Source organism: Coturnix japonica, chromosome 1 (genome assembly GCF_054131305.1).
Source record: "Coturnix japonica strain WE chromosome 1, WE-NBRP24, whole genome shotgun sequence".
Classification (NCBI taxonomy): Eukaryota; Metazoa; Chordata; class Aves; order Galliformes; family Phasianidae; genus Coturnix; species Coturnix japonica.
The window spans coordinates 59,671,480-59,694,625 of NC_140663.1; the positions used below are offsets into that span (position 1 = coordinate 59,671,480).

The 23,146-nt window shown below is 43.5% G+C and overlaps 1 protein-coding gene across 2 annotated transcripts in view; it reads left to right on the top strand.

Annotated features, from left to right (window-relative positions):
* STAB2 (stabilin 2) overlaps nucleotides 1–23,027 on the top strand; it is a 74,457-nt gene extending 51,430 nt beyond the window's left edge. The window contains exons 41-69 of one of the 2 annotated variants that reach the window (XM_015867626.3): nucleotides 598–674; nucleotides 2,149–2,274; nucleotides 2,815–2,888; nucleotides 4,402–4,473; nucleotides 6,489–6,608; nucleotides 7,150–7,197; nucleotides 7,843–7,926; nucleotides 8,005–8,151; nucleotides 8,542–8,673; nucleotides 9,025–9,084; nucleotides 9,521–9,697; nucleotides 9,781–9,870; nucleotides 10,676–10,822; nucleotides 11,654–11,710; nucleotides 12,113–12,236; nucleotides 13,384–13,533; nucleotides 13,751–13,855; nucleotides 14,213–14,320; nucleotides 14,758–14,951; nucleotides 15,988–16,129; nucleotides 16,468–16,601; nucleotides 17,402–17,567; nucleotides 17,713–17,819; nucleotides 17,988–18,107; nucleotides 18,975–19,133; nucleotides 20,220–20,327; nucleotides 21,215–21,343; nucleotides 21,850–21,969; nucleotides 22,842–23,027. In XM_015867626.3, the coding sequence (XP_015723112.2) occupies nucleotides 598–674; nucleotides 2,149–2,274; nucleotides 2,815–2,888; nucleotides 4,402–4,473; nucleotides 6,489–6,608; nucleotides 7,150–7,197; nucleotides 7,843–7,926; nucleotides 8,005–8,151; nucleotides 8,542–8,673; nucleotides 9,025–9,084; nucleotides 9,521–9,697; nucleotides 9,781–9,870; nucleotides 10,676–10,822; nucleotides 11,654–11,710; nucleotides 12,113–12,236; nucleotides 13,384–13,533; nucleotides 13,751–13,855; nucleotides 14,213–14,320; nucleotides 14,758–14,951; nucleotides 15,988–16,129; nucleotides 16,468–16,601; nucleotides 17,402–17,567; nucleotides 17,713–17,819; nucleotides 17,988–18,107; nucleotides 18,975–19,133; nucleotides 20,220–20,327; nucleotides 21,215–21,343; nucleotides 21,850–21,969; nucleotides 22,842–22,892 (3,328 nt within the window). In that variant the 3' untranslated portion in view covers nucleotides 22,893–23,027. Of the gene's footprint in view, nucleotides 1–597; nucleotides 675–2,148; nucleotides 2,275–2,814; nucleotides 2,889–4,401; nucleotides 4,474–6,488; nucleotides 6,609–7,149; nucleotides 7,198–7,842; nucleotides 7,927–8,004; nucleotides 8,152–8,541; nucleotides 8,674–9,024; nucleotides 9,085–9,520; nucleotides 9,698–9,780; nucleotides 9,871–10,675; nucleotides 10,823–11,653; nucleotides 11,711–12,112; nucleotides 12,237–13,383; nucleotides 13,534–13,750; nucleotides 13,856–14,212; nucleotides 14,321–14,757; nucleotides 14,952–15,987; nucleotides 16,130–16,467; nucleotides 16,602–17,401; nucleotides 17,568–17,712; nucleotides 17,820–17,987; nucleotides 18,108–18,974; nucleotides 19,134–20,219; nucleotides 20,328–21,214; nucleotides 21,344–21,849; nucleotides 21,970–22,841 lie in introns of those variants that run through there. The other variant, XR_014943912.1, reaches the window with a different exon arrangement.
* The last annotated feature ends 119 nt before the right edge of the window (nucleotides 23,028–23,146 follow it).

Below are 23,146 nucleotides of genomic sequence, written 5' to 3' on the forward strand. Positions count from 1 at the left end.
TGTTGGTTTTTTTTTTGTTTGTTTGTTTGTTTGGAAGAGGGAGGAGAAAATGGGGATCTCTTACAAAACAAAAACATGGTCTATCTTGCTCTTTTTGAAGATTTCTCAGCAGTACAGATAACACACGCTTTCTACTCCAGAGATAAAGTGTTAACAATGTATTCAGTGATGAGGCTGAAGTTTTCAGAATGCACGGGTTAAAGGGGGAAACAAACGGGATTTGGGAAGAGAGGGAGGTGAGACATGTCTTACCATGTAACAGACAAAGAAATTTTAACCCACACTTGTGTACCGAAGGCGGTACCATATGAGCACAAACAAAAATTGGCGCACAGCTTTTGAGTGGGCAGGTACAAGTTTCTGAAGTTCTGCATGAGAAAACAGGACGTCTGATGGACAGAGCACTCATTTTTAATACTTGAAATGATCCATCTAAAACACATTCTGACAGCTTGGTCTGGCTGAATTTATTTCTATGGTCGTAACTATATCAAAATACATGGTTCAGCATTTCTATCTACACAAAAGGGACTTATGAAAGACCTGAATGTTTTATTCATTTATTTTAATGTCACTTGTCTCCTTTCATATCTCTAGCTGCTTTCTCCTGTCGAATGACACTGCCTATTGCGAGTGTGCGGCTGGGTTCACAGGGAATGGGACATTCTGCACAGGCAAGTGAACCTCATCTCCTCCCTGTTAAAAAGAGTGCCTGAAATGCTCTGTGATCACAGTGGAGCTGCTGAGAGAGGAGCACTCCCCTGTGCACCAGTTAAAAACAGGAACTTCTGCCAGTTTGCTGGAAATGACTGGAAGTGCAACAGGTGCAGATTCGTAGCAAACAAAGGGCTCAAAGCCTGCAAGTTGTGGGACACTGTGCTAAGGGAGACCAGATGAGAGGGAACATCCTGTGCACAACCCAGGCCCCATTGTTTGAAGGGTAATGAAACCTGGATTATGACTTTTACTCCTTTTTCCAACAAAGCTCAGCAAACAGGGATCAAATGAGGGCACAACAGCACTTCCAGCTGCTGGGAGCTGTACAGCCATGTCATTTCCTCAGCCTTCTGAACATGTACAGATTTCTGGGGTGGTAAAATTCAACTTATTTAGGGCATACAGGCCTGAGAAACCCTCCAAAAAGGGCAATAGCAGCTTATCATGTGTATGCCTCCAAGAGCCTGGAGATCCAGATTTATGGGATAGACCATTTCTGGCTGCAATTACTACAATTTTACAGTTTCTTTACCTAATCCCTAGCTGATTAAGATACTAATGTGCTTGGGAACAGAAATATATCTGTCTACTGACAATAGCTGGCAAGATCTTAATCCAAGCACTCTTAACTGCTACTATCCCAAACCCAAAACCAAAAACCATTTTAATCTCCCAGTAGGAAATACACAATTGCAAGAAGAGCTGGGGGATGTAGGTCACCCCTATTGGTTCTGAGCCCACCTTTATGCCCCTGCACAGGATTCCCAGAGAAAAACAACTATAGGAAAATAATCTCAGTCTGATTGTTAGAGCTGCTGAAACAGCAATTTGAGGTCATTTGAGGCAAAAACTAATTCGTTTGAGCTGGTTTGATCCACACGAGTTCAGAAAAAGCCCCCTCCCAGCATTCTGGGTAACCCAAGAAGGGTCAGTTTGTGATCCTCTGACTCATTCAGAGCTGCAAGAACAGCACAAACATCTGAGTAACAACTTTTCATCACAGGAGGGCTGGGTGGTAGTAGAGCCCACAAGAGACATCCATTTGACCTGTGTGCAGAAAAGGGCAAACTAAAGAAAGCCTTCATACTCTTGTTTAATCTGGAGAAGAGTACAAAGGGCCCTTTTTGGTTGGTTCGTTGGTTAGAATGTGCAGAATCAGAAAGTGGAAGTTACCAAAAGCCAAATCTGGATGAATTCTCATCTTCCAGACCAGACACATCTCCTCAAGTTTCCCACTCATAGTTAGAGGTAATATAGAGGAATAAAGAAGCGCTAATAAACGTTTGCTACGAATGACATCTATAGCCTCTTAAATGAGAAACATTCAGAAGATGTCACCAAATCCCTTTAGAAGTTTAAGACTACTTTATCTGACAAGAGAAGAGCCATGTAAGCATATTGGGTTTAATCTGGGTTGTCATCACTGTTCAGCTATTGACGCCTGTGAGACCAGCAATGGCGGCTGTTCTGCCAACGCAGAGTGTAGAAAAACAACACCTGGAAACAGAGTGTGCGTCTGCAAAGCTGGGTACACTGGAGATGGAGTAGTCTGCTTGGGTAAGCATTCTCAATGTCTCATGTATCACAGTAGGAAAATTACAGGAGTGAGCTTGCCTGTACATGGAAGATCTATCTTCTGCTGTGATCCAGAAGTGCGCTTTCTTGGCACTGGAGACCACGGTGACAAAGGCATCCCAGCAGACTTGTCTGCAGCACCACATGGTTGGTACTACTAGACAAAAAGCCCAAGCATTAGCAGGTTAGAATCATCAAATGGTTTGTGTTGGAAAGGACCATTAAGAGCCATCTCGTCCAACTCTCCTGCAATGAACAGCAACATCTACAGCTAGGTCAGGGTACTCAGAGTCCCTCTAGCCTGACCTTGAATAGTCAGTATGCTCCTGTTCCTCTGATCATAGCAGTCTTAAATACTTGAAGAGATGGTTGTGCCATACTGTCCCACAGGTATAGCTTTCAAAATGCTGATGGCAGTGTTTTAGCATTTACCACTGCAATTGCAAGACCCAAACTGAAATATCAAGCAACTAATTAGATGAGTTTCATTGATCATTAACCACTTCTGTTTGTTTCGTAAAGAAATCAACCCTTGTCTGGAGAACAATGGTGGATGTGATAAAAATGCAGAGTGCACTCAGACGGGACCCAATCAAGTGAGTACTTTGCCGGTGTCGATAAGTAACCTCCTGCCAGCTCTTTACAGTTGGAAAAGAAAGATTTCCCCATCTCAACTTTGTTTTTAAATGGAAAAGTGAGTTTCATAACAAAGACCCTGAAAAGCATATGCTTCCTTCAAAAATACATTTGAGGGGGAGTCTGAACAAACATGAAAACTTGGATTTCAGTGAAAGAAATCCAGAACTGCAGAGGAAAGTAATATTTTTGTTGTTTTCTCCCTTGGGAGTTTTTCCTGGGAAAACCTGTTATTTTCAAATCATTGACAGATTATTTTTGTTACTGTTCTAAAAACTGCCTATGGAAAAATCCCATTTCAGACTAGCTCTTCTCCCAGCTCAAATATCTTCACAAAGAAACAGAAGAGGCAGAATCATAATTCTCACTATTCTCACTAGTTACAGAATAGCAGCATCTCCTCCCATGAGAGTTCTGCAACTCCCATGCAGAAGTACAGCATGCTCTGCAAGGGAAGAAGTGTGAAAAGGCAAAGGGAAAAAGGAGGAACAAATTGCCCAGGCAATTAAGTGGCACAGATTAGCGTTTCTATTTTTGTGCCAGATCCAGGAGAAGCTAAACTCCCTGATTGCAGCACTTCTTGTCATCCATCTATAGTTTCATATTGGGTATTGGCAGGACTACAATCCTGCAGCAGGCAGTTAGAGCAAAATTTCTTCAGGAAAAGAAATGCTTCTGAAGGAGTTTCAGCCATTCAGATATCTAAAATATTGCTAATATTCTGCCTAGCAGATGTTTCTCTGCTGCAGAAAACCTCTTGAAAATTCAATCTCCTACAAATTCCTTCCTCACTCAAAACTGACAAAAACACCAAGCAGTAGAATTGGAGAGGAGAAATAATTGTGGCCATGTTGCAGTTATCACAAAGATGAAAGGCTAGGCACCAAACTGAGTAATTGTGGCACAAACACTGAATTATGTTGCCAGCAGGTGGGAAACTATCAGTAACATCAGGACACAGATCTAAAGGTGCTTTTGCAGGTACGACTTATCACTTAAAAAAGAAAAAGAAATTAAAAAAAAAAAAAAAAGAGAGAGAGAGAGAGAGAGGAGGGGAAAATAAAGAATTAACAAATTGTGCAGGTAAAATGGGAAAAACAAATTAGGGTTTTAGCATTCTTTGCTGGCAAGATGACTGTGTGCAGATATCCCAAAGCATCATTTTAAGTGATCGGAGAAGCAGAGGAGAAACAAGAGAGATGAACAGGTTGGAGGAGGGGGCAGATAGATCCTGTCAGAAACTGCTTTTCTTCAGCCTTAGTCCATGGTTGCTCCGACTGCCTAAGGAAATGCTGCAGGAGAGGTGAAGTACTTTTTGTTTACTGAGTTGTAAACCACCTTACTGGGAATTGAGATTCTGAGTTATTCCTATCTAGCATAAATGTTAACCTGAAAACCTGAAAACAAAACAAAACAAAGAAGAAAATTAGATGTAATCCCCATGTATGCGTGTTTCCTATTTTTCCTCTGTAGGCAGTCTGCAATTGCTTGAAGGGATACTCTGGAGATGGTAAAAGATGCACATACATCAGTCTATGTTCACAAGTAAGTAATGCTTGAAAGAGAGAGTTTATAAGATCTTGCTATGAGCATTACACTTCAAGGTTTGGTGTGCAGTCAGAACTACATCAGATAGGTAAACCAACCCTTTCATGCTTAGAAAGCACTTCAGTTAACTTATTTAATTGTTAAACGTGCTTACTTCACTACTTGTTTCACACTGTCACTATTTTGGAAACAAAGAATGCAGTAAAGGTTTTCCTTGGACCACAGCCTGGATATAATACAAGTGCCTGGACTCATCACTGAGTCTTAAAAACAACTTTAAATCAGATCTAGAGTCACAGATCCTAGACTGTAATGGTAACGTGTAAATCATGTCTTCTCAGTAGATGATGGAATTCCCATAAAAAGCCACTAGCTAAATTAGGGCTCATGTCTCAAACATCTAACCAATGTTTTAGCTATTATGAGGGAAAATTCAGTGTGAACTATTACAAATGACCTACAATTGAAATATATAATGGGGATGCTCAGGAGGTAGTTTATTAGTTTAGCTGTTTAGGTAGTTTAGCTGTTCCAGGAGCAAGGTGATTGAGAAGTAAAAGGAATCTATGGTAGGTCAAAACCACCATTTATTTTCAATATTCTCCAGTCACTAAACCCCACATCTGAGTGGCCTGATTGAGTGGAATAATCAAGTAACAACAAACACATACCCTTCTTGGGCTGAAGTTTCTGTAGCCAAATCAGAACATTAAGTCCTCACCATTGCTGAGTGTTTACCAGTCAAATCTATATTGGGGCAATTGGTTGCTTGGAGAACTGACTGGAGAAGTTCCCAGTACAGGTCCCAGCCTACATGCTCAGCTAGGGCAAAACTCCCATAGATCAAAGACCAGAGCCCTGCAGGCTTAAAAATAAAAATAAATAAAAAATAAATAAGAACATCTTCTCAGGGCAAACTACTTTCCCTCCTAGCCCTCACAACATGCAACCCAGGCCTTCCCATGGCATTCCCCACCCTGACCTTCACATGAGAATTAGCAGCTTACATTTCATGCAACCACTGCAAACAATATACTTGCAAGCAAAGAGGTGCTCTTCACCAGCTGCGTTGCACTGCCTCTTGGCAGGCTGCAGCAAGGACATACCCAGTCTCCCATACACATTAATTCTTTGTGCTCTGAGCATAGCGACAATAATTCTTACATTCCCTGCCTGTCCTGTCAGCAGGCTTTCTCTAACCTTGAAAGGTTGCTGAGATGAAAGAGCAAGGGCAAAGACAGAAGCTATAGGAAGAATAGCTCAAAATTATGAGTCATTGTGTCCTATGCTTTTTTCTGTGCCGCGCTCTAGCAACTTCCACATTACTAATCATGGCATTTAAAAGAAATAGCTTTGAGATTTGTTACCATCAGATCAGACACTAACCTAGGTGCAGTATGGCCAAACCCCTCTGCAGCAAGACTCCATGAGAAGCTGTGGCAAAGCCAAGGTTGCCAACAGTCTGCCTACAGCTAGGAAAATAAAAAGAGCAAGTATGTCCAGACTCACTACCTATGGCCAACCCCACTGAGATCTCCCAAAGGATGTTCTACTTTGCCCATGGCAAAGGATAAGTAGCACTGAGAAGGACAAAACAAGCACACAAAAGAAAACTAGATGGATTCATTTTTTCCTTTTTTTGCTGTCAAGTCTAGGATAAAATCTTTACTGCAACCTGAGGTAAAAAGTCAGGAACACAGACTTGCAATGGGTCAAAGCTCTGACTCATCTCAGAGTTTCCCAGAGGGTAAGCAGTGCTGGGGTGCACAGCTACTTCCAAAGCACATTATCTGGATAAATGAAGAGTTATGTGATTTCTTATGTATGTTAAGCGTTCCTTCTTGTTTGCAAGAACAAATATGTACAGTTATAAATGTCAGTAAGATCTGGTTTCTAAAAGTCGCTTTGAAATAAATTCTCCTAACCTATATGCATGAGAATGAAAATGATGAACTCGAATTGTTTTATTACACCCGGAAACAAAGGCATGCTTTCAATTTTGCTCTTACAAGAACAATGGAGGCTGCAGTGAATTTGCCATCTGTAAAGACACTGAGCTAACAGAACGGACCTGCACCTGCAAACCAAACTACATTGGTGATGGATTTCAATGCAGAGGCAACATCCACCGGGTAAAGTATTGTATATATTTGCTGTACTTTCTTGCTCTTCACATAGTTATTGAATCCAAAACTTATCTCTTGAAAACATGCCTTTATTTCTTTTTTTTCTTTTTGTAAGTAGGCAACCCTAGCCCAGAATTTGCAATTAACCTAATCCAAGAATCCAGGAGTAGGAACTGGATATCGCTAGATAACAACAAAACAATAAATGGGTATAATAAATAGTACATTCACAGCAGTGCAGCCTTCCAGTACTGACAAGCTAGTTTTAGTCTTATGAGATGTCTTTAATGATAACAGAACTTCAAGAGAAAAACACTGCGCTGATGGATGATTGTTACGAGTGTAGCACTGACACATAACCACAGGTAGTTTCAAGTTTTGAAGGAGCCTGTTATTTTATAAAACAAGGCAAGAATAGAAGAGGGGCAATGACAGCATTAACTCTAAGCTAGAAGATTCCTTATTTTCCAGTGCTGCAATCAGTTGCATTCCACACACATTGCTCCAGATTTGCAGCATTGTTACAAAGTCCTCTTATCGATTGCAGGAACTACTCAGGAACTCCAACACATCTAGGTTTTATTTTCACTTAGAGGTAAGAAAAGTGCTGGCTTTCTTTGTTTGTTTTGCCTCAGGGTGTGCAGGGGGGGAATGGGCAGGGATCTGGTCTGTACCACAGTCCTTGGCCAAAATCCTTGGATATCACTGTTACTGGGTTTGGATCACAAGCCATTAACATCAGAGATGCTCTGATTTAATCTATTAACTGATATTAAGAATCACAAGAGAATAACAAATTCCTAGAGTCCTTAGGAAATGTAAGGCCTCCTGACCAGACATAAAACTGAAACTTCCACCTGCTCAGTACAAAACTTTCCAGTACCTCTCTCACAAATTCTGCTGTGAGTGAATATCAACCTTCTACCACCACAGCTGCATTTTCATTTTCTACACTATCTCCAGGTGTCTGAAACATCACAGGATGCTGATGTGCATTAACAGTTGTCATCGCTTTCCAGTGAATGTCAAATCCAGTGAATGAGTTTGTTTACCCACAAGCTCAGGACAGCACTATGTATACTGACCAACTTGACAGACTTATATTCTAGCTTCAGTTCTGTTGCCATGGTAGATGGATGAATTCATCCCACTTCAACAGAGCTCTCTGCTTATTTTAGATTACCGGTAATCACTGCAAACTAATGACTCTGTACTGCTTTTATCCCATCCAATCTCACAGTCCTTGTCCATCAGAGATATTGCTGACCCAGGCCCTTTCACTGTATTTGTACCTCACACAACCGTATTGAACAGCGACCAGCGAGTAAGTAATAAGGCTGTGATTTTTCAGATGGAGGAATCTTGCCCAGCTGCTTCTCAGTTCCTCTGCTTTCTGTTGCAGGTGAGGGGCTGGCTTGCCAAAGGGGTGATGGCTCAAATCCTCAGGTACCACATGGTGGGCTGTGCCAGCCTGTTGTACAATGACCTGACGACGCTCACAAACGTCACTTCTCTGCACGGGGATCCCATACAGATCAGCTATGCTCAGGTAACATGGTGAAGAAGAGGTTAGAGTCTGAACAGGCTGGGTTCATTCAGCCTTTTTCCAAAATGGAATGTTTCCCTATTTCCTCTGATGCATAAGAATAAATGTAGTATTAAAAAATGAAGACAAAAAAGTGTCCATTTAGCCAAAATGTGCAGTACTTGCCTGCCATGCTGACAGTGAAGTTGTGTCAGCCTTGCTTTGAGAGCTCCTTTACCTTTCAGCTCTGGGGTTTGGTTCCATTGTTTTCTATGCTTATCATGATTGCAGTGTCAAGGGGTAATTTATTAAAACTGGAGCCACTGCATGTAAAGATGCCAAATCAAAGAAATTCAGCAGCAGCCTCACCATCCAATAAGAGCCCACAGAAACTATTTTTAATTGTCTTTTCAGAACATTCTGTATTTGAACAGTAAAGCTGAAATTATATCCAGTGACACCGTTGGTACAAATGGCGTGATTCATGTCATAAACCAAATCCTGGTCCCATCACACATTCAGGATTTCCCTCCAGGCTCTAAGAGGGTAAGTGCAGCTCATGGTCATTCTCAACTATGAAGCTTTTATATTACCTCACAGTAAATGTTGTTACTATGCAAGTCTTACATAAAGTAGTGATACTAAGAAAATCTTCCATAAGAGTTTGACAGTGCCCAAGAAGTTAAATGCTATATTTAACATTCATTCATGAAGTACATTAATGCTAAGAATAGTGTAAGAGGACTTCTGCACAGGGCTTCTTCAATGGCTTTCATAACAAACAAACAAAAAAAAAAACAATAATATTTAAAGGGAAAATCAAGAAATTAACTGTGTTTAAAATACATTTATAATCTATTTCTTAGATTAATCTACTGGCTACCGCTTTCTTTGTAGGAAAGCCTTGAAATGGTTGCAGCCAAACATGGGTATGTCCTGTTCAGCAATTTGCTAGAGGTAAGTGCACAAGAGTCAGCAGACATTAGGCACATGTTTAAAATGCTTTAAAAAAGAAAAAGGGCACAGACGTGGCACACAGCATCACTGACGGGGCGGTGCTCAACGGAGCCAAAAACTTACAGCCAGCTTTCATCTCCCAGCTCAGCTCTGTCCTACAGTAAGTCAGATCACATGAACAATGTTCAAATCAAGTATGTCTTTCAGCCCATAGCTGGGCCCACAGCCTGACTTTTGGTGGACAGCTGAAGCACTTCAGAGAATTGGGTCATATAGCTCAACTCAGGCAACTCAACAGTAGCTTTCAAAGTCACGGCACTTGCAAGCTGGTAACCACCACATCCCTAGTTATACCAGTAGTCACATTATAGGGTCAAGGTCATTTTAGAGAGAGCAATAATTACATCCACACAGAGAAGTATTTTGCATGTTGCAGAAAAACAAACTGCTTGGGCTGATCAACGATCCCATTCACAAGCCCGTGACACTCTTCTGGCCCACGGATGCAGCTATTCGCGGGCTGCCCCAGGAGCAGCAGGACTTTCTCTTCAAGAAGTCCAACACGGACAAACTGGTGCAGTATCTCAAATTCCACATTGTCCGCAATGCTGAGGTGAGACCTGTGCTTTTTTAGGGGCACTGCCTAGGTTGAAACAAGTCAGTCTGAACACACACCTCTCTTTGCTTCCTACCCAGATATTAGCCTACCAACTCCCCCGCTCCACCTTGCTGAAGACTTTGCAGGGCTCCAACCTCAGCATTAGCTGTGGGGATAACAAAGAGATTGTAAGTATTCTCCATGCCAGCACCTTCACCCCTCACCTCTGCCATGGGATCAGCTCATATAGACCCTGCTGTGCCAGCGTATAGTCCCTAGAAATGATCAGTGACACCAAAACTCAGTTGTTTGTTGTCAGTCCATGTCAACAGCCACAAAACTGGGGCATCCACCCTACTCTTTTCAGCATGCTTGTTGGTTTGCAAGAGTTTTCAAAGCTGTCATTTTCTCTCCTGTAAGATGCTATTTCTTCAAAACAGCTCTCAGTAACCTGAAAAGATAAATATTGGCACACTGACTTCTCCTAGAATGAAATGCAAACTATTAGGATGAACCTGGCTTTGGCAGAAACCTTGTAAATACCAGGGTGCAAACTCTGGTTTGTAATCACTTACAAAGACTGTAGGTAGGTATGCAACCCAATGAGTCAAAACAGCAGCATTTTTTCTCTGCAAACATATCAGTTCATGCCCACATGTTCTCTGACAAGCATCTGCCTCTGAAAATGTGCCCAAGCCACTTGAGGTGGCTTGTCCACTACAGATAGGCCAGTCCACTGTAGGAAACGAAAAGGATCTTCCCAACAGTGAGGTTTTAGCACTGTTAACCCTAGGAAAAGAAGTTCCTAAATTGGTTTTAAGAGTCTGCAACCATCAATGTTATCTACAGCACAGCTTGACACACCATTGCACATCAGGAGCATTCCTAAAGAGGATAATCCTTCCTTGTTCCTATTCAGAATCTGGATCTGGCCTGGCCGCACAGAAAGCTGCCTCACCATTTGTCACATCTTCTTCCCATCCTCTCTCTCAGGGCACCCTTTTCCTGAATGACAGACAGTGCAAGATTGTGCAGCGACAGCTGGAGTTTGACGGGGGCATTGCCTACGGCATAGACTGCCTGCTGATGGACCCCAGCCTGGGGGGCCGCTGCGACAGCTTCTTCACTGTGGACATCATGGTCAGTCCAGCTCTTTCTGTCATACTATCACACACCAAAGACACAGCCCTTGTGCCAAACCCTGCCTGCAGAAGGACATGGGTCAGTGCTCACAGCAGCATTTCTCAGAGTGGGCATTTGGTGCTAGAAGAGGATGAAGTGAAGGTGATAAAAACATGGGTTTCCTGTTAGGCTTGGGCATCTTTGCATCCACCTTTGCTCCCCAGATTGTGGTTTTGCTTCTGAGGCTCCTGTTAATTTCATTATTTCCAAAACAAAACATTTTAGGTTTAAAGACCAAATTAACTTCAGCTTAATTCAAAACATAAAAGAAAAAATCCCTTAGAAGTAAATAAAATTTCACGTAATCGTTCTCAAAACATCTTGGAATTCATATTTCAGCCAAGAAACCAACAACTTTCCATAGCCCATCTGCTTCAGTTACCTCTTGTTTCCTTATTTTGTTAATTGAAATGGATGTCATTCCCCAGAACGCCTGTGCTTCTCAAGAAGTAACCAATTATTAGTACTTCAAATCATACACCCAGATCAGGTGCACCCCATGTGAATATCTATTTAAAGAATATCCACCATCTCATTTTCTTACTTGTTTAGATCAGGAGTAGATTTCTTCTGGGACACACATTCATTTCTTGCATTTCATGGCAATAAATCAATGCAACTATTTTGTTGTTCTCTCCTTTCTCCAAAGCTATGTTCTGTTTCAAACGTGATAAACCCACATTCTTTTCTGCTCGTATTTACTGCTCACACAAAACAGACGCTTTTTGTCTACTCAAAATAGCCTTTTGTTGCCAGTATGCTTATTTTTCTTTCTATTTTGTACAACAGGGATACTGTGCTAGCTGCTTCAGCGGTGCCAAATGCCCTCCAGGGACAAAACCAAAGGTAATACATTAAAATCTTGCATTTAAGCAGCCTAACTTGCTCATCTCTGTACTTCACACACACACAAACTGGAATAAGTTGCTTGGCAAAAAGATCCCTCTCAACAGTGAAACCATAGTCTTATGTGATAACATAAGGCTGTCTGAAGGCATGCTGGGCATGGGATGACTGATGGTCTCACATGGCATCTCTTGTAGTAAGTGCTTCAGAGCAGCCGCTGGTTTCATTAGCCAAGCTTAGCAAGCTGTGTAGGAAAAATGGAGGCTTCTTATATTTTAATTCATTGCATGTCAGAAATGGTGATATATATATTATATAAATGGATATAAATAACCAAACCTTCTCATAGCATTCATCTTCCTATGTTTTCTACCTCTCTGCACTGCCATGCACGATGTCCAGGAAGGAATCTACCGGTGCACATATGATTCCTATGGGCTACGGAGGGATGGCTGCCGCAGGAACTGCTCCATGGTCATCCACACTGCCAAGTGCTGCAAGGGGTACTTTGGGCCCGACTGCCAAGGTAGGGCAGCACCCAGTGAGCAGGACAGGATGGCCAGTGCTTCTCTGGGGCAACAGTTGGAAAGAGGAGGGAACAAAAGCATCCCTGAAGCAGCAGCTGCAGTATTTTCCATGAGGAGCATTCTGTGCTCTGGAGGAATGGGCACCTGTGGCTTAACAGCTTTAGAAATGTGAACTGAGTGAGCTAAGATCATAGAATTGTTTGAGTTGGAAGAGATCTTTAAAGGCCATCTAGTCCAGCTCCCCTGCAATGAACAGGGATGTTTACAGATAGATGAGGATACCCAGAGCCCCTCCAGCCTGACCTTGGATGTCTCCAAGGACGGGGCATCTACCACTTCTCTGGGCAACATTTTCCAGTGCTTCTCAACCCTTTACATAAAAAAAAATTCTTCCTTGTGTCCAGTCTAAATCTTCCCTCTTATAGTCTGAAACCATTTCCTCTTGTTGTATCATAACAGACTGCTAAGAAGTCTGTCCCCTTTAGATAATGAAAGACCACTCTCAGGTCTCCCCAGGCCTTCTCTTCTCCAAACTGAACAGCCCCAGCTCTCTCAGCCTGTCCTAACAGGGAGGTGTTTCATCCCTTGGATCATTTTTGTGGCCCTCCCCTGCATGCTCTCCAAATGCCCACATCCATGCCTCCAGCATAAGAAGCTTGAGACCAGCTGCAAAACAAGGGAACTACTTCACAAGAACAGATGACACAAAGTATTATCACTCTTTCACTGATAATAATAATAATAATAATAATAATAATAATAATAATAATAATAATAATAATAATAATAATAATAAATTTTTTTCCCACTTGAAGCAGGTTTCAAATTCCATGCTAGCAGTGAACTCAGTGAATGCTTTGAAGAGTAGAGATTGCTCTGTTGTAGCCGTACACACACAGTCTTAATCAGACACCAGCTGAAAGTCCTGTCAACCCAAAAATAGACACGAGGTTTGTGTCAGTAGGACACAGAGCTGTCACAGCTGCTTGTACAAACCCAAACAGAGATTCATTTACGGGCATTATTTTTGTTCAAGATCTTATAAAACAATTAATAATGAACAGTGGAAATGAATAAACATGCACTTGAACTCAATATCCATTTTTTTAATTATTATTCTCTCATTCCCTTTCTTTAAACTTTCAGCTTGCCCAGGGGGTCCAGAGACACCATGCAATAGCCATGGCTACTGTGATGATGGCTACACCGGGACAGGAGAGTGCCACTGCTACAGTGGCTTCAATGGGACTTCATGTGAGCTGTGCTTGCCGGGCAGATATGGCTCCAATTGCAGGCGTAAGTCTATATTTCATTTACTGCCCATGGAGGCTGCCCAACCACCCTGGGAAGTCAAGTCCTCTGCATGACTCAACTCATGGTGAAAAACTGTGAGGTCAAACTTAGCTAAGTCAATGTAGCTAAACTGAGAATCTAAGGAAGGCTTCTCTAGGGGAATATCTTCTTCTTTCCCAGAGGCAACTCTATACATGATCTTTGTGTGTTTCTTTTGCAGCCTGTGAATGCAAAAACAACGGGCTGTGTGAGGAAGGATATTCAGGGACAGGACGATGTTTCTGTGAGACAGGATGGACTGGCCGGCTGTGTGAAAACAAGCTAGGTATCTGCTTCTGCATGCACAGTTCAACAGAGGGGTTGCATAGACGAGAGTGAAAAAGTGCTGATAATGCCAGAAGCTCTCACTGGAGACTAAGGAGTCCCAAGAGCACAGTTTCATAGATAGGAGCAGCATCTCTAACTGTGAATAAATCCCTTCACCTCCCTGTCTCCCCTCCATGAGATGGAATATGAGTGCTTCCTTCTCTGGAAGGTACTACCCAAGAGTTAATCAGTCATTAAAAATTTTTACAAGTTTTCTGTTTAGCAAGACTTGGATGAGGGTGTTCCTATCTATATGAAGTAAGAGTATTGCAATGCAAAAACCATCTACATCCCAGCTGTTTTGCTTTCCCCACAGCCTTGCCACCAGTGTGTTCTCCAAGCTGCTCTGCCAACGCCGTCTGCATGGAGAACAACACATGCCAGTGCAAGCCACTTTACAATGGGGATGGAATCACATGCACAGGTGAGCTCCCTCACCCAGTATTGCACTTACAGGATCACCTTCACTGGCTCGAGGCAAGGCAGCTCCCCAGTAGCATCACTGCAATAAGTCACTTTCAAGCCAGGTTTCTTGCATCCTCCAAATTCTCTTTGGGTAGAGCAGAGTCCCCAAAATGCAGCTCCCCTGGGCTACTAAGAGTCAAAGCAGAATCTCCGGGTGTTGGTGCTATGTCTCTTAAAGCAAGGACGTCTGCCAAAGGCCTCAGAGCCCTAAGGGATAGCCATTGTGCAACTGCAGGAGTGCCTCAGGAAACTCAAATAGTATTTTTACCCAAAGAAATGTTCTAGTATTTTTAACAAGCTTTAAAAAAAAAAAACAAACTGGAGATGGTTTGACTTTGAGAGGAGCAAACCCTTTAAAAGCAAACTTTACTCATGCATTTTCTTTTCCTTGCTCAGCTGCAGACCTTTGCAAACAAAACAACGGTGGGTGCCACAAGGCAGCCAACTGCACACAGCTCGGGGTGAAGATCTTCTGCAACTGTCAGAAGGGATACAAAGGAGATGGCTTCACATGCCTTCCTATAAATCCTTGTGCCGATGGGTTCAATGGAGGCTGCCATGAACATGCTATTTGCACTGTCATAGGGCCTGTAAGTTGAATGATCTAGGTCTCCATATGAAAGTCTGAGACACTTCTTCCCAGTGCCAACAAGTCTTCTTCCCAGCTGGATCACACCCTCTGCCTCTGAGAGCCCCCTGTTTCCCACAACAATTATTTAAATTCAAAACCAACAAACAGATGAGAACTGCCTGCAGACAGACTCCAATCTACTTTCCACATCCATTTTGGCATCCTTTCAGATGAGGGCTGAGGAAAAGGGTGCTACAGTAGATAGAATGTTTTGGCATGCATACCTTTTCTGTACTCTTTTTAGCTCTCCCTTCTTGGCTATCCCTATTTGCAATAGAAGTTTGGCAGCATGAAACTTTGTGTGTATTGGTGGCTATACGTAGGGATAGTTAGGAGAATAACATCACTTTTTGGTTCATCAGACCCTTAGATAGCTCCTGCAGTTGATTCTTGGCACGAAAGGTTAAGGCAATTGAGGAAAACTTGTGGCAGTGATTTGATCCAGCATTTGTTGTGGTACTTTTGGGATCATCTGTCTGTTCCATGTTGGTGCTTTGCCTGATGTGTCTTCCAGGAACTATCTAGAAAAGCCTCGCTGCTAATCTGTTCCAGCTGCTAACCATCACAATCCCTGGCTGTGTCAGCTTCCTCAGTTTATAGTTCCCAATTTATTATGATCAGTGGACTGCTAAATTCCTTTCATGCTTCCACGCTGTCATGTAGATATAGTTTAGATTGGTGTGTCATCCATTTGTCTTAATTGCATGTCATATAATTCCCCAACACATGCTATTAGCTTTGTGGATGGAATTATGCCTTGGCATTTATTTAGCAAAACACCTAAGTACGTGCATAAATGTTTTGCCTAAAAGAAGAAACAACAGTGTGACAGTTTGCAGTCTGTTGAATCATGGTTGTTAGTAGCAACTTTTCTGTTTGCCCATTCCTGGCTGTAACAAGTGACATTTTCCCAACAGTTCAGTATGTTGTGTGAAATACCTCTTTTATGTCAGTGAAATACTTGGCTTGGCCTTTTTTATTCTTCCCCCAACCAGGACAAACGCAAGTGTAACTGTAAAAACAACTACATCGGTGATGGGCTCAACTGCTCAGTGATGCAGCTTCCTCTCGACCGCTGCTTGCAGGACAACGGGCAGTGCCACCCTGATGCAGACTGCACTGATCTCCACTTCCAAGGTGAGGATGATACCACCATGGGACAGGGTCCTTGTCCCTGTGCCACTGCACTGATGTCAATGGGTCTGGCCTGGGTCCTTGTCTCTGTAAGTTTCCCAGTTCTTTACCTCTATCCACTGGAAACAACAAGATGTAAGCACAACTCAGCTTAGAACGTTAAATACTTTGCAATACTGGGTTTATGAAGCAACAGATGAAGTCATTATTATTATCCATGATTCCCTGTCTGTCCTAACTATATTTCATAAAAGTCGCAGATATTCCCTATTGCACAGTTGATTTTTAATCCAGAAATGGAAGCTCCACCAGGAAGATCTCGTTCCTCCCTCTCTTTGCAGACACGACAGTTGGAGTTTTCCACCTCCGGTCCCCCCTGGGGCAGTACAAAATGACTTATGAGAAGGCAAAGGAGGCCTGTGCCAATGAGTCAGCCACCGTTGCCACATACAACCAGCTGCTGTACGCACAGAAGGTGATGTAGGCTCGCTGCAGGAGGAGCCCCTGGTGTGGATATAGCCACAGAGTAAATGGAGAGGGAGGAGCAAGGGAGCTGCTGCTCAGTGTCAATAAGTTTTTTGTTCTCACCTTTCTTCCCCTCTGCCACCCCAGCATATGTTTGCCTGGGAGCAGTTTTCAGACTGGTTAGGGGCTCATGCCTGCTCATAGAGCACTGAAAACAATTCAGTTGCCAAATTCTTGCTTCCAGTTTTCCAGAGAATGAAGTCAGACTTGCATGAGAGTTGTAGTTGTCAGGTATTCTATAAGAAATGTACAAGTTAGATCTACATTTGGATTTTATTATTTTTATTAATGTAATGCTTTAAGACTACTGTTAATTTAGCAGAGCCATTTCCACTCTCCTTTTCCTTGAGTGTGCTGTAGGCAGCACATGGTTGATGTCAGTGGGATGAGCATCATCACACCTCGGGTTTGTAAAACTTGTTTTCAGTAGAGTGAGCCAAACTGTGCTGTCCTGTCTCCTTACCATCTGCAGAAGGGAGGAAGGAAGGAAGATGCTCATGGTTGAAAGACATTTTTCACAAATTACAAGGCTGGACCACAGCCAGACTCCTTCTGCAGCAACAGAAGGGCTGGGAGGGCAGGGAACAGCAAAAGCAGGGCAGGCTGCAAGGCAGGGAGTTCACTCAGATTCCCAGAAGTGGGCTGGGGGGGGTGTCAGATGCTGTCCCTGTTCGTTCCCAGCTGCTGACGACAGCAGCTCTGGCCCCAAAACCCAGCTCTCCCCATGTTCTCTCCCTCATGGCCTTGCAGGCACGGTTCCACCTGTGTGCGGCTGGCTGGCTGGATGGCCAAAGGGTGGGCTACCCTACTGCCTTCTCATCACCAAACTGCGGCGCCGGGTATGTTGGTATCGTGGACTATGGGAAAAGGGTCAACCTGAGTGAAACATGGGATGTCTTCTGCTACAGGGAGAAAGGTGAGAATGGCCATCTCAGCCTCACTGCAAGGGGGAGCAGCAGCCCTATTTCTGAGTACTTTTGGCAGCCAAGAACAAGGAGACCCAAAACCACCTAGAAAAGGGCACTGGCCCACACAGCTGTCTGTGTTTGTGTGCATTCCAGAGGTGAACTGCACCTGCAGGCCAGGCTACGTCGGGGACGGCTCCTCCTGCAGTGGGAACCTGTTGCAAGTGCTGATGTCCTTCCCCACGCTCACAAACTTCCTGGAGGTATGGCCTGCCATGGGCACAGGGATAACTGGGCTGTCCCAGCATCCAAACACTATTATAGGTTCATAGAACCACCAAGGTTGAAAAAGACCTCTTTGTTGTTACTCATATGACTTATTTTTATCTCACAATTGCCTTTCGCTAAAGCTGAATTTTGTTTCTGCCCAGAAAATCATGGCTTACTCCAACAGCTCTCGGAAGGGAAGAGCATTCCTGCGGTACCTTACTGACCTGTCAGTTCGTGCCACACTCTTCGCTCCAAATGATAGTGGACTAAGGGAAAATCAGGCAAGGGTGCTTTCTCTTTTCTTTCTTCATTTTAATAGCACTTCCTAAACAGCCACTCATGGGTTTGTCTATCTTGATGAAATCTCAATTAAAAAAACAGTCTTTGTATGGCACTATTTCTTTGTAACCCCACATAATTTGAACTGAGCTTCTGGAAGAATTAATTTCACACTCTCTGCTTTCTTTCTGTAGTCAGGAATACCACGTTACTGAAGTCTGAGTCATCCCAGAGAATTTTCCATCAGGGATTTCAGTCACCCAGCTGTTAAGGTGTCCATCTGACATGAAATCTCCTCTGGTTTCATTAAGCTCAGTTATTCAAAGCAAGCAGTACTGATGATATTTCTTGCAAATGCTTTAAAGAAGGCTGGTCCCAGCTAAATTCCTCTGCCTGTCCTTTTTTCCTTCCTTCCATCAAACGCTGCCTCCAACAGCTGAGGTGCAATCCCAGCCAAAGAGATGAGGTCAGGACTTCTCCACCTGTCCCAGAGTGATCAGCCACTCAGGAATAAGGCTGTGCACTTAATAAAAGCAGGATACAAGAGATTTCAATTCCTGTGAGTTTAAGCTCTGCCTTGCATCAGGCTATTTTGAGTATCTCCAGGGCTCATCACTTCAGGTCACAAGAGAGTAAAACCCTTTGTTCCAGCACAGCCAAGATGTAGCCTGCAGCAGCCAAAGGCCAGCAGGGTCGAAGGATCCTCCCCACTGTTCACATGCAGGTTTCCCAATAGACCCTGTCCTGTATTGCACTTGCCGAAACATTAATAGCAAAGAGGAAAAAGGCCACAGGCACTCTGGATGGGTGTAAATCCAGTGGATTAAAGGGACTGATTAACATTCCTTGTATTTCTTTCTGATTTTTAGACACTTTCCGGTCGAGACATTGAGCAACATTTATCTAATGCCAGTATTGTGTTTTATGAAGACCTGACCAATGGAACCACTCTCCTGACTCGTCTTGGGGAAAAGCTCCTGATAACAGACAACAGGGGAAAAGAATACCAAGCTCCTTCCACTGAACAGGTACATTTGTAAGAAATGGCCAGCTTTTTCCCTCTTATCCTGTACCCTCTAATCAGCTAATGTGCTGAGGTAACTGCGAGGTTACAGCCAGCAGCAATAAGAGGCTGAACTGAGAAGCCTGGTGCTCCTGGGGTAGGCAGAGCTGGGACTGGAGCATGTTCAAGGAAGGGCAATAGAGCTTTGAATGGTCTGGTACACAAGTCTTACTGGGAGCAGCTGAGGGAACTGGGATCATTCGGTCTGGAGAAGAGGAGCTCAGGGGAGACCTCATTGCTCTCTATAGTGACCTGAAAGGAGGTTGTGGTGAAGTGAGGATTGGTCTCTTCTCCCAAGTAAGAGTGATAGGACAAGAGATAATGGCCTCACATTGCTCCAGAGGTGGTTTAGGTTGGATATTAGGAAACATTTCTCCTCCAAAAGAGCGGTGCTGCAGTGGCACAGGCTGCACAGGGAGGTGGTGCAGTCACCGTCCCTGGAGGTGTTCCAGAACCGTGTGGATGTGGCAATGAGGGACGTGGTCAGTTGGCATGGTGCTGGTTGGTCAGAGTGGTCTTAAAGGTCTTCTCCAACCATAATGATTTTATGATTCCATGATTATGACAGCAGTTGGCAAACTGCAAACGTACACATCTGCAAGCAGCCACACTCCAAGATGCACAACTCAAAGGATGCAGCTCAGACAGCCTGAAGGCATTGTAGCATGGGGATAAAGCCCTGGGTCAAACCTTCTTTCAGACAGGAAGGGTTACAGGAGAGAACAGAGCAAGGGCAGGAGGGACAAGAGCAGCAGCTTATCATTAAAGAAAGACACTGTCATTCATAAAGTTTATTGGTAACTTTCCAATTGAGGGAGGAGAAAAAAGGAAAAGAAAGAAAAGCCTGCTGGCAGTATAGAGGGTAAGGATAAAGGCTATACCACATGTGAGAGAGCCATGACGATGGGATCATCCTAAGCAGGTGTCCAGCAGGGCAATGGTGTGAGCCCACCAGTGATTTCTCTCAGTGCGTCAGTATTTGACACAGTAACTGGGGAAATAAGCTCCAAAGGCAGGAGGGCTCAGATCTCATTGTTCTCTCTCCTGGTAGACTGAGACCAGATACGTGGATGGAAGCGCTATTGTTGAGTGGGATATAGTCGCTTCCAACGGGATAATCCATGTCATTTCAGAGCCTCTGAGGGCTCCACCAGCACCTGTAAGTACACAGGGACTTCTGGGGTAGTGGGAGATGGCTGTGGCTTATATCCCAAATTAATTTCTGATATTCATATATTCCCAATTTCCCTCCCATACATACAGTCTTATTTTAAAAAGTTATATGAAAAGAAATTCAGAGGGTGAGAACAAAGCGGTAGCAAAGCTTGTTCTCTTTTTTTTTCACTTCAATTCAATTCAGTCTCTTCAGCTGTTTTGTATTCACCCAAGGTTTTATAAAGATCCCTTTGAATTTTTCCAAAAGCATCTTTCAAGCTCCTGAGGAAAACTTCTGATTGTTGGTTTTTGCACTTGTTTCTTTCCAAAACAAAGTGCTTTCAAAACTCAGATTATTATTATTACTATTATTGGCATGCATAAATTCCCACCATGGTTCCAGTTACCCCATCCATAGAGGAAGAAGAGCAGCCAAACGAAACCAAATAATGCATGGCAAAGCAGTGCAGTGTAGAAAGGACTGCAGTCTGTATCAGGCCACAGGGCTGCAAAAGGCAAACCAGAAAGCCAGTTTGGGAACGTTCTTCCCATATAGGTTAAATCCAGATTACGTGCCAAATTCTTTCAACTCTTTGCCTAGGAATTCATTCAGAAGTTATGCATATGCCTAACACAGTCTATTCTGGGTATTTCAAAATGCAAACAAGCTGAAGCTGCACCACAACCATTGTCCAGTGTGCAGTACCCAAGTTCTAGTTTGCAGTTATTATCAGAAGGTCATATTCAAAGGTCTCTGGGGATCATGTAGTGGGGAGCTACACCACAAGAGCAGCTGAGTTCTTCAAGAGTAGCTCAGGGAGACGTCACAGCGCTGGGGTGCTGGCAGGCAATCAGTGCACACCCCACAGCTCACCCTGTCCATACTTCCAGGCTCATCTCCATGCCGGTACAGGGACAGGGATATTCTTTGGCATCTGCCTGGTTATTGGAGTTGTGGCCTTCATCGGATACTCGTACCTTCGATTCAGGAAGAAAAGCACAGGCTTCCAGCACTTCAAGGTAAAGCAAGCAGCCTGCACTTCCCAGACCCACTGTGCATTCCAGATCTTACAGGTTCCAATTTATCCTTACATTTTATTAAGTTAGAAACATTGCAGGTCACTTTATGCTTGAACTGCTCACACTGACACATGACACCAGTACAGTACTTCCTCTCCCAGTTCTTCACAGCGGCTTAAAAATAAGAAGGGGGGGAAATATTTCAGCTGACTTAGACGATAAGTAGATTGGGAGGTGGTTGAATCGCCATTCCTGGTTCTGTTTAAGAGCCATTTGGATGTGGTACTTAGGGATATGACTTAGTGTAGGGTTTTTAGAGTTAGGGTACTATGGTTAGGCTGCGGTTGGACTTGATGATCTTCAAGGTCTTTTCCAACCTGGGTAATTCTATGATAAAGCCAGTTAATTCACAGCACTGCACTGGTCAGTAGAGAAGGTTAAGTGCCCCACTTAATGCACCAGAGGATGAGGATGGATTTTAAGAACATCTGTGTTATTTTCTGTAGTCAAAAGATGACACTGATGTAACATCACTGGACAAGCCCCAGCCTTCAAATATCACCAACCCCTCATATGAAAGTTCTTCTGCACTGACTCCATCAGAACCTACTTACGATCTTTTCTTGGTAAGTGTTAAATTTTATTTGGGACATAACTAAGATCATAGTAAGAGGGAGTGATCATATAAAGGAAAATACCCACTTGGTCTTTTGGAAAAACATCGTTCAAATTCCTGGCTTTTCTATCTCAGCCCTGCCAGCAACAGGGTAGCCTCACTTGGAGCTAAGATGAGGCTATGTTCTATAGCTCTGTCTCAAGTAGGACAGGAGGTAACAGCCTTAAGTTGCTCCAGAGGAGGTACAGGTTGGATATTAGGAACTATTTCTTCCCAGAAATAGCGGTGCTGCAGTGGCACAGGCTGCCCAGGGAGGTGGTGCAGTCACCATCCCTGGAGGTGTTCCAGAGCCGTGTGGATGTGGCACTGAGGGCTGTGGTCAGTGGGCACAGTGGGGTTGAGTCAGGATGATCTTGGAGGTCTTTTCCAGCCCTAGTGATTCTACCATTCTAAGTAATGACTAGTCAGGCTGCAGCCGCTTTCAAAGAGAACCAAACTAAATCAGTCTTCAAATGGGGCTGTGATGTGTATACAAACATAAAAGCCTTTCAGTTTTGTCTTCTCTTCGCTGCAAATGCAGCTGAGTGTCACGCTAGCACTCTGCACAGCATCTGAGACACAGTGAGAGCGGGGTGGGAAACAAGAGAAGGAAAATCTGGGTAAGACTTAAGCACCCGGATTGCCTTAGTGGCCCAATTTAGCAAGACCCTCATGTACACACAGCAACTAAAGAGCAGAGCAGCCTTTTTGCATGCAGTAAAAAAGACTTCTTCAGTGCAAAAATGGCAGTTGCACACTTCCATCTATGTGGCCAAACCTTCCTAAAATGTGAGTTTCATATGCACGATGTCAGCCTGATTTGTTTTCCCTTCTCTTTTATAGGATTCAGATGACCAGCAGCTTGTGATGAGTGGCCCTTATGATCAGAATTAAAGACTCAGCTTGGCATTAGTCAGTTATGGAATACGTTCCTATTTACATTTACTGGGGGGGGAAGGGGAGAGAACACAGCACCTACAGCTGTCAAGGAATAAAATCTCATGATAAATAAAAAGCACAGGACTTTCAGCGGCCTCCTATCTCACTGCTTTCATTCTTCTGTGCAGGATCTTAAATTGCCTCAAACACACGAGGCTGATAACTTGACAAATATCCTAAATCTGCCACTACTCCAGCTCTGCCTTTGT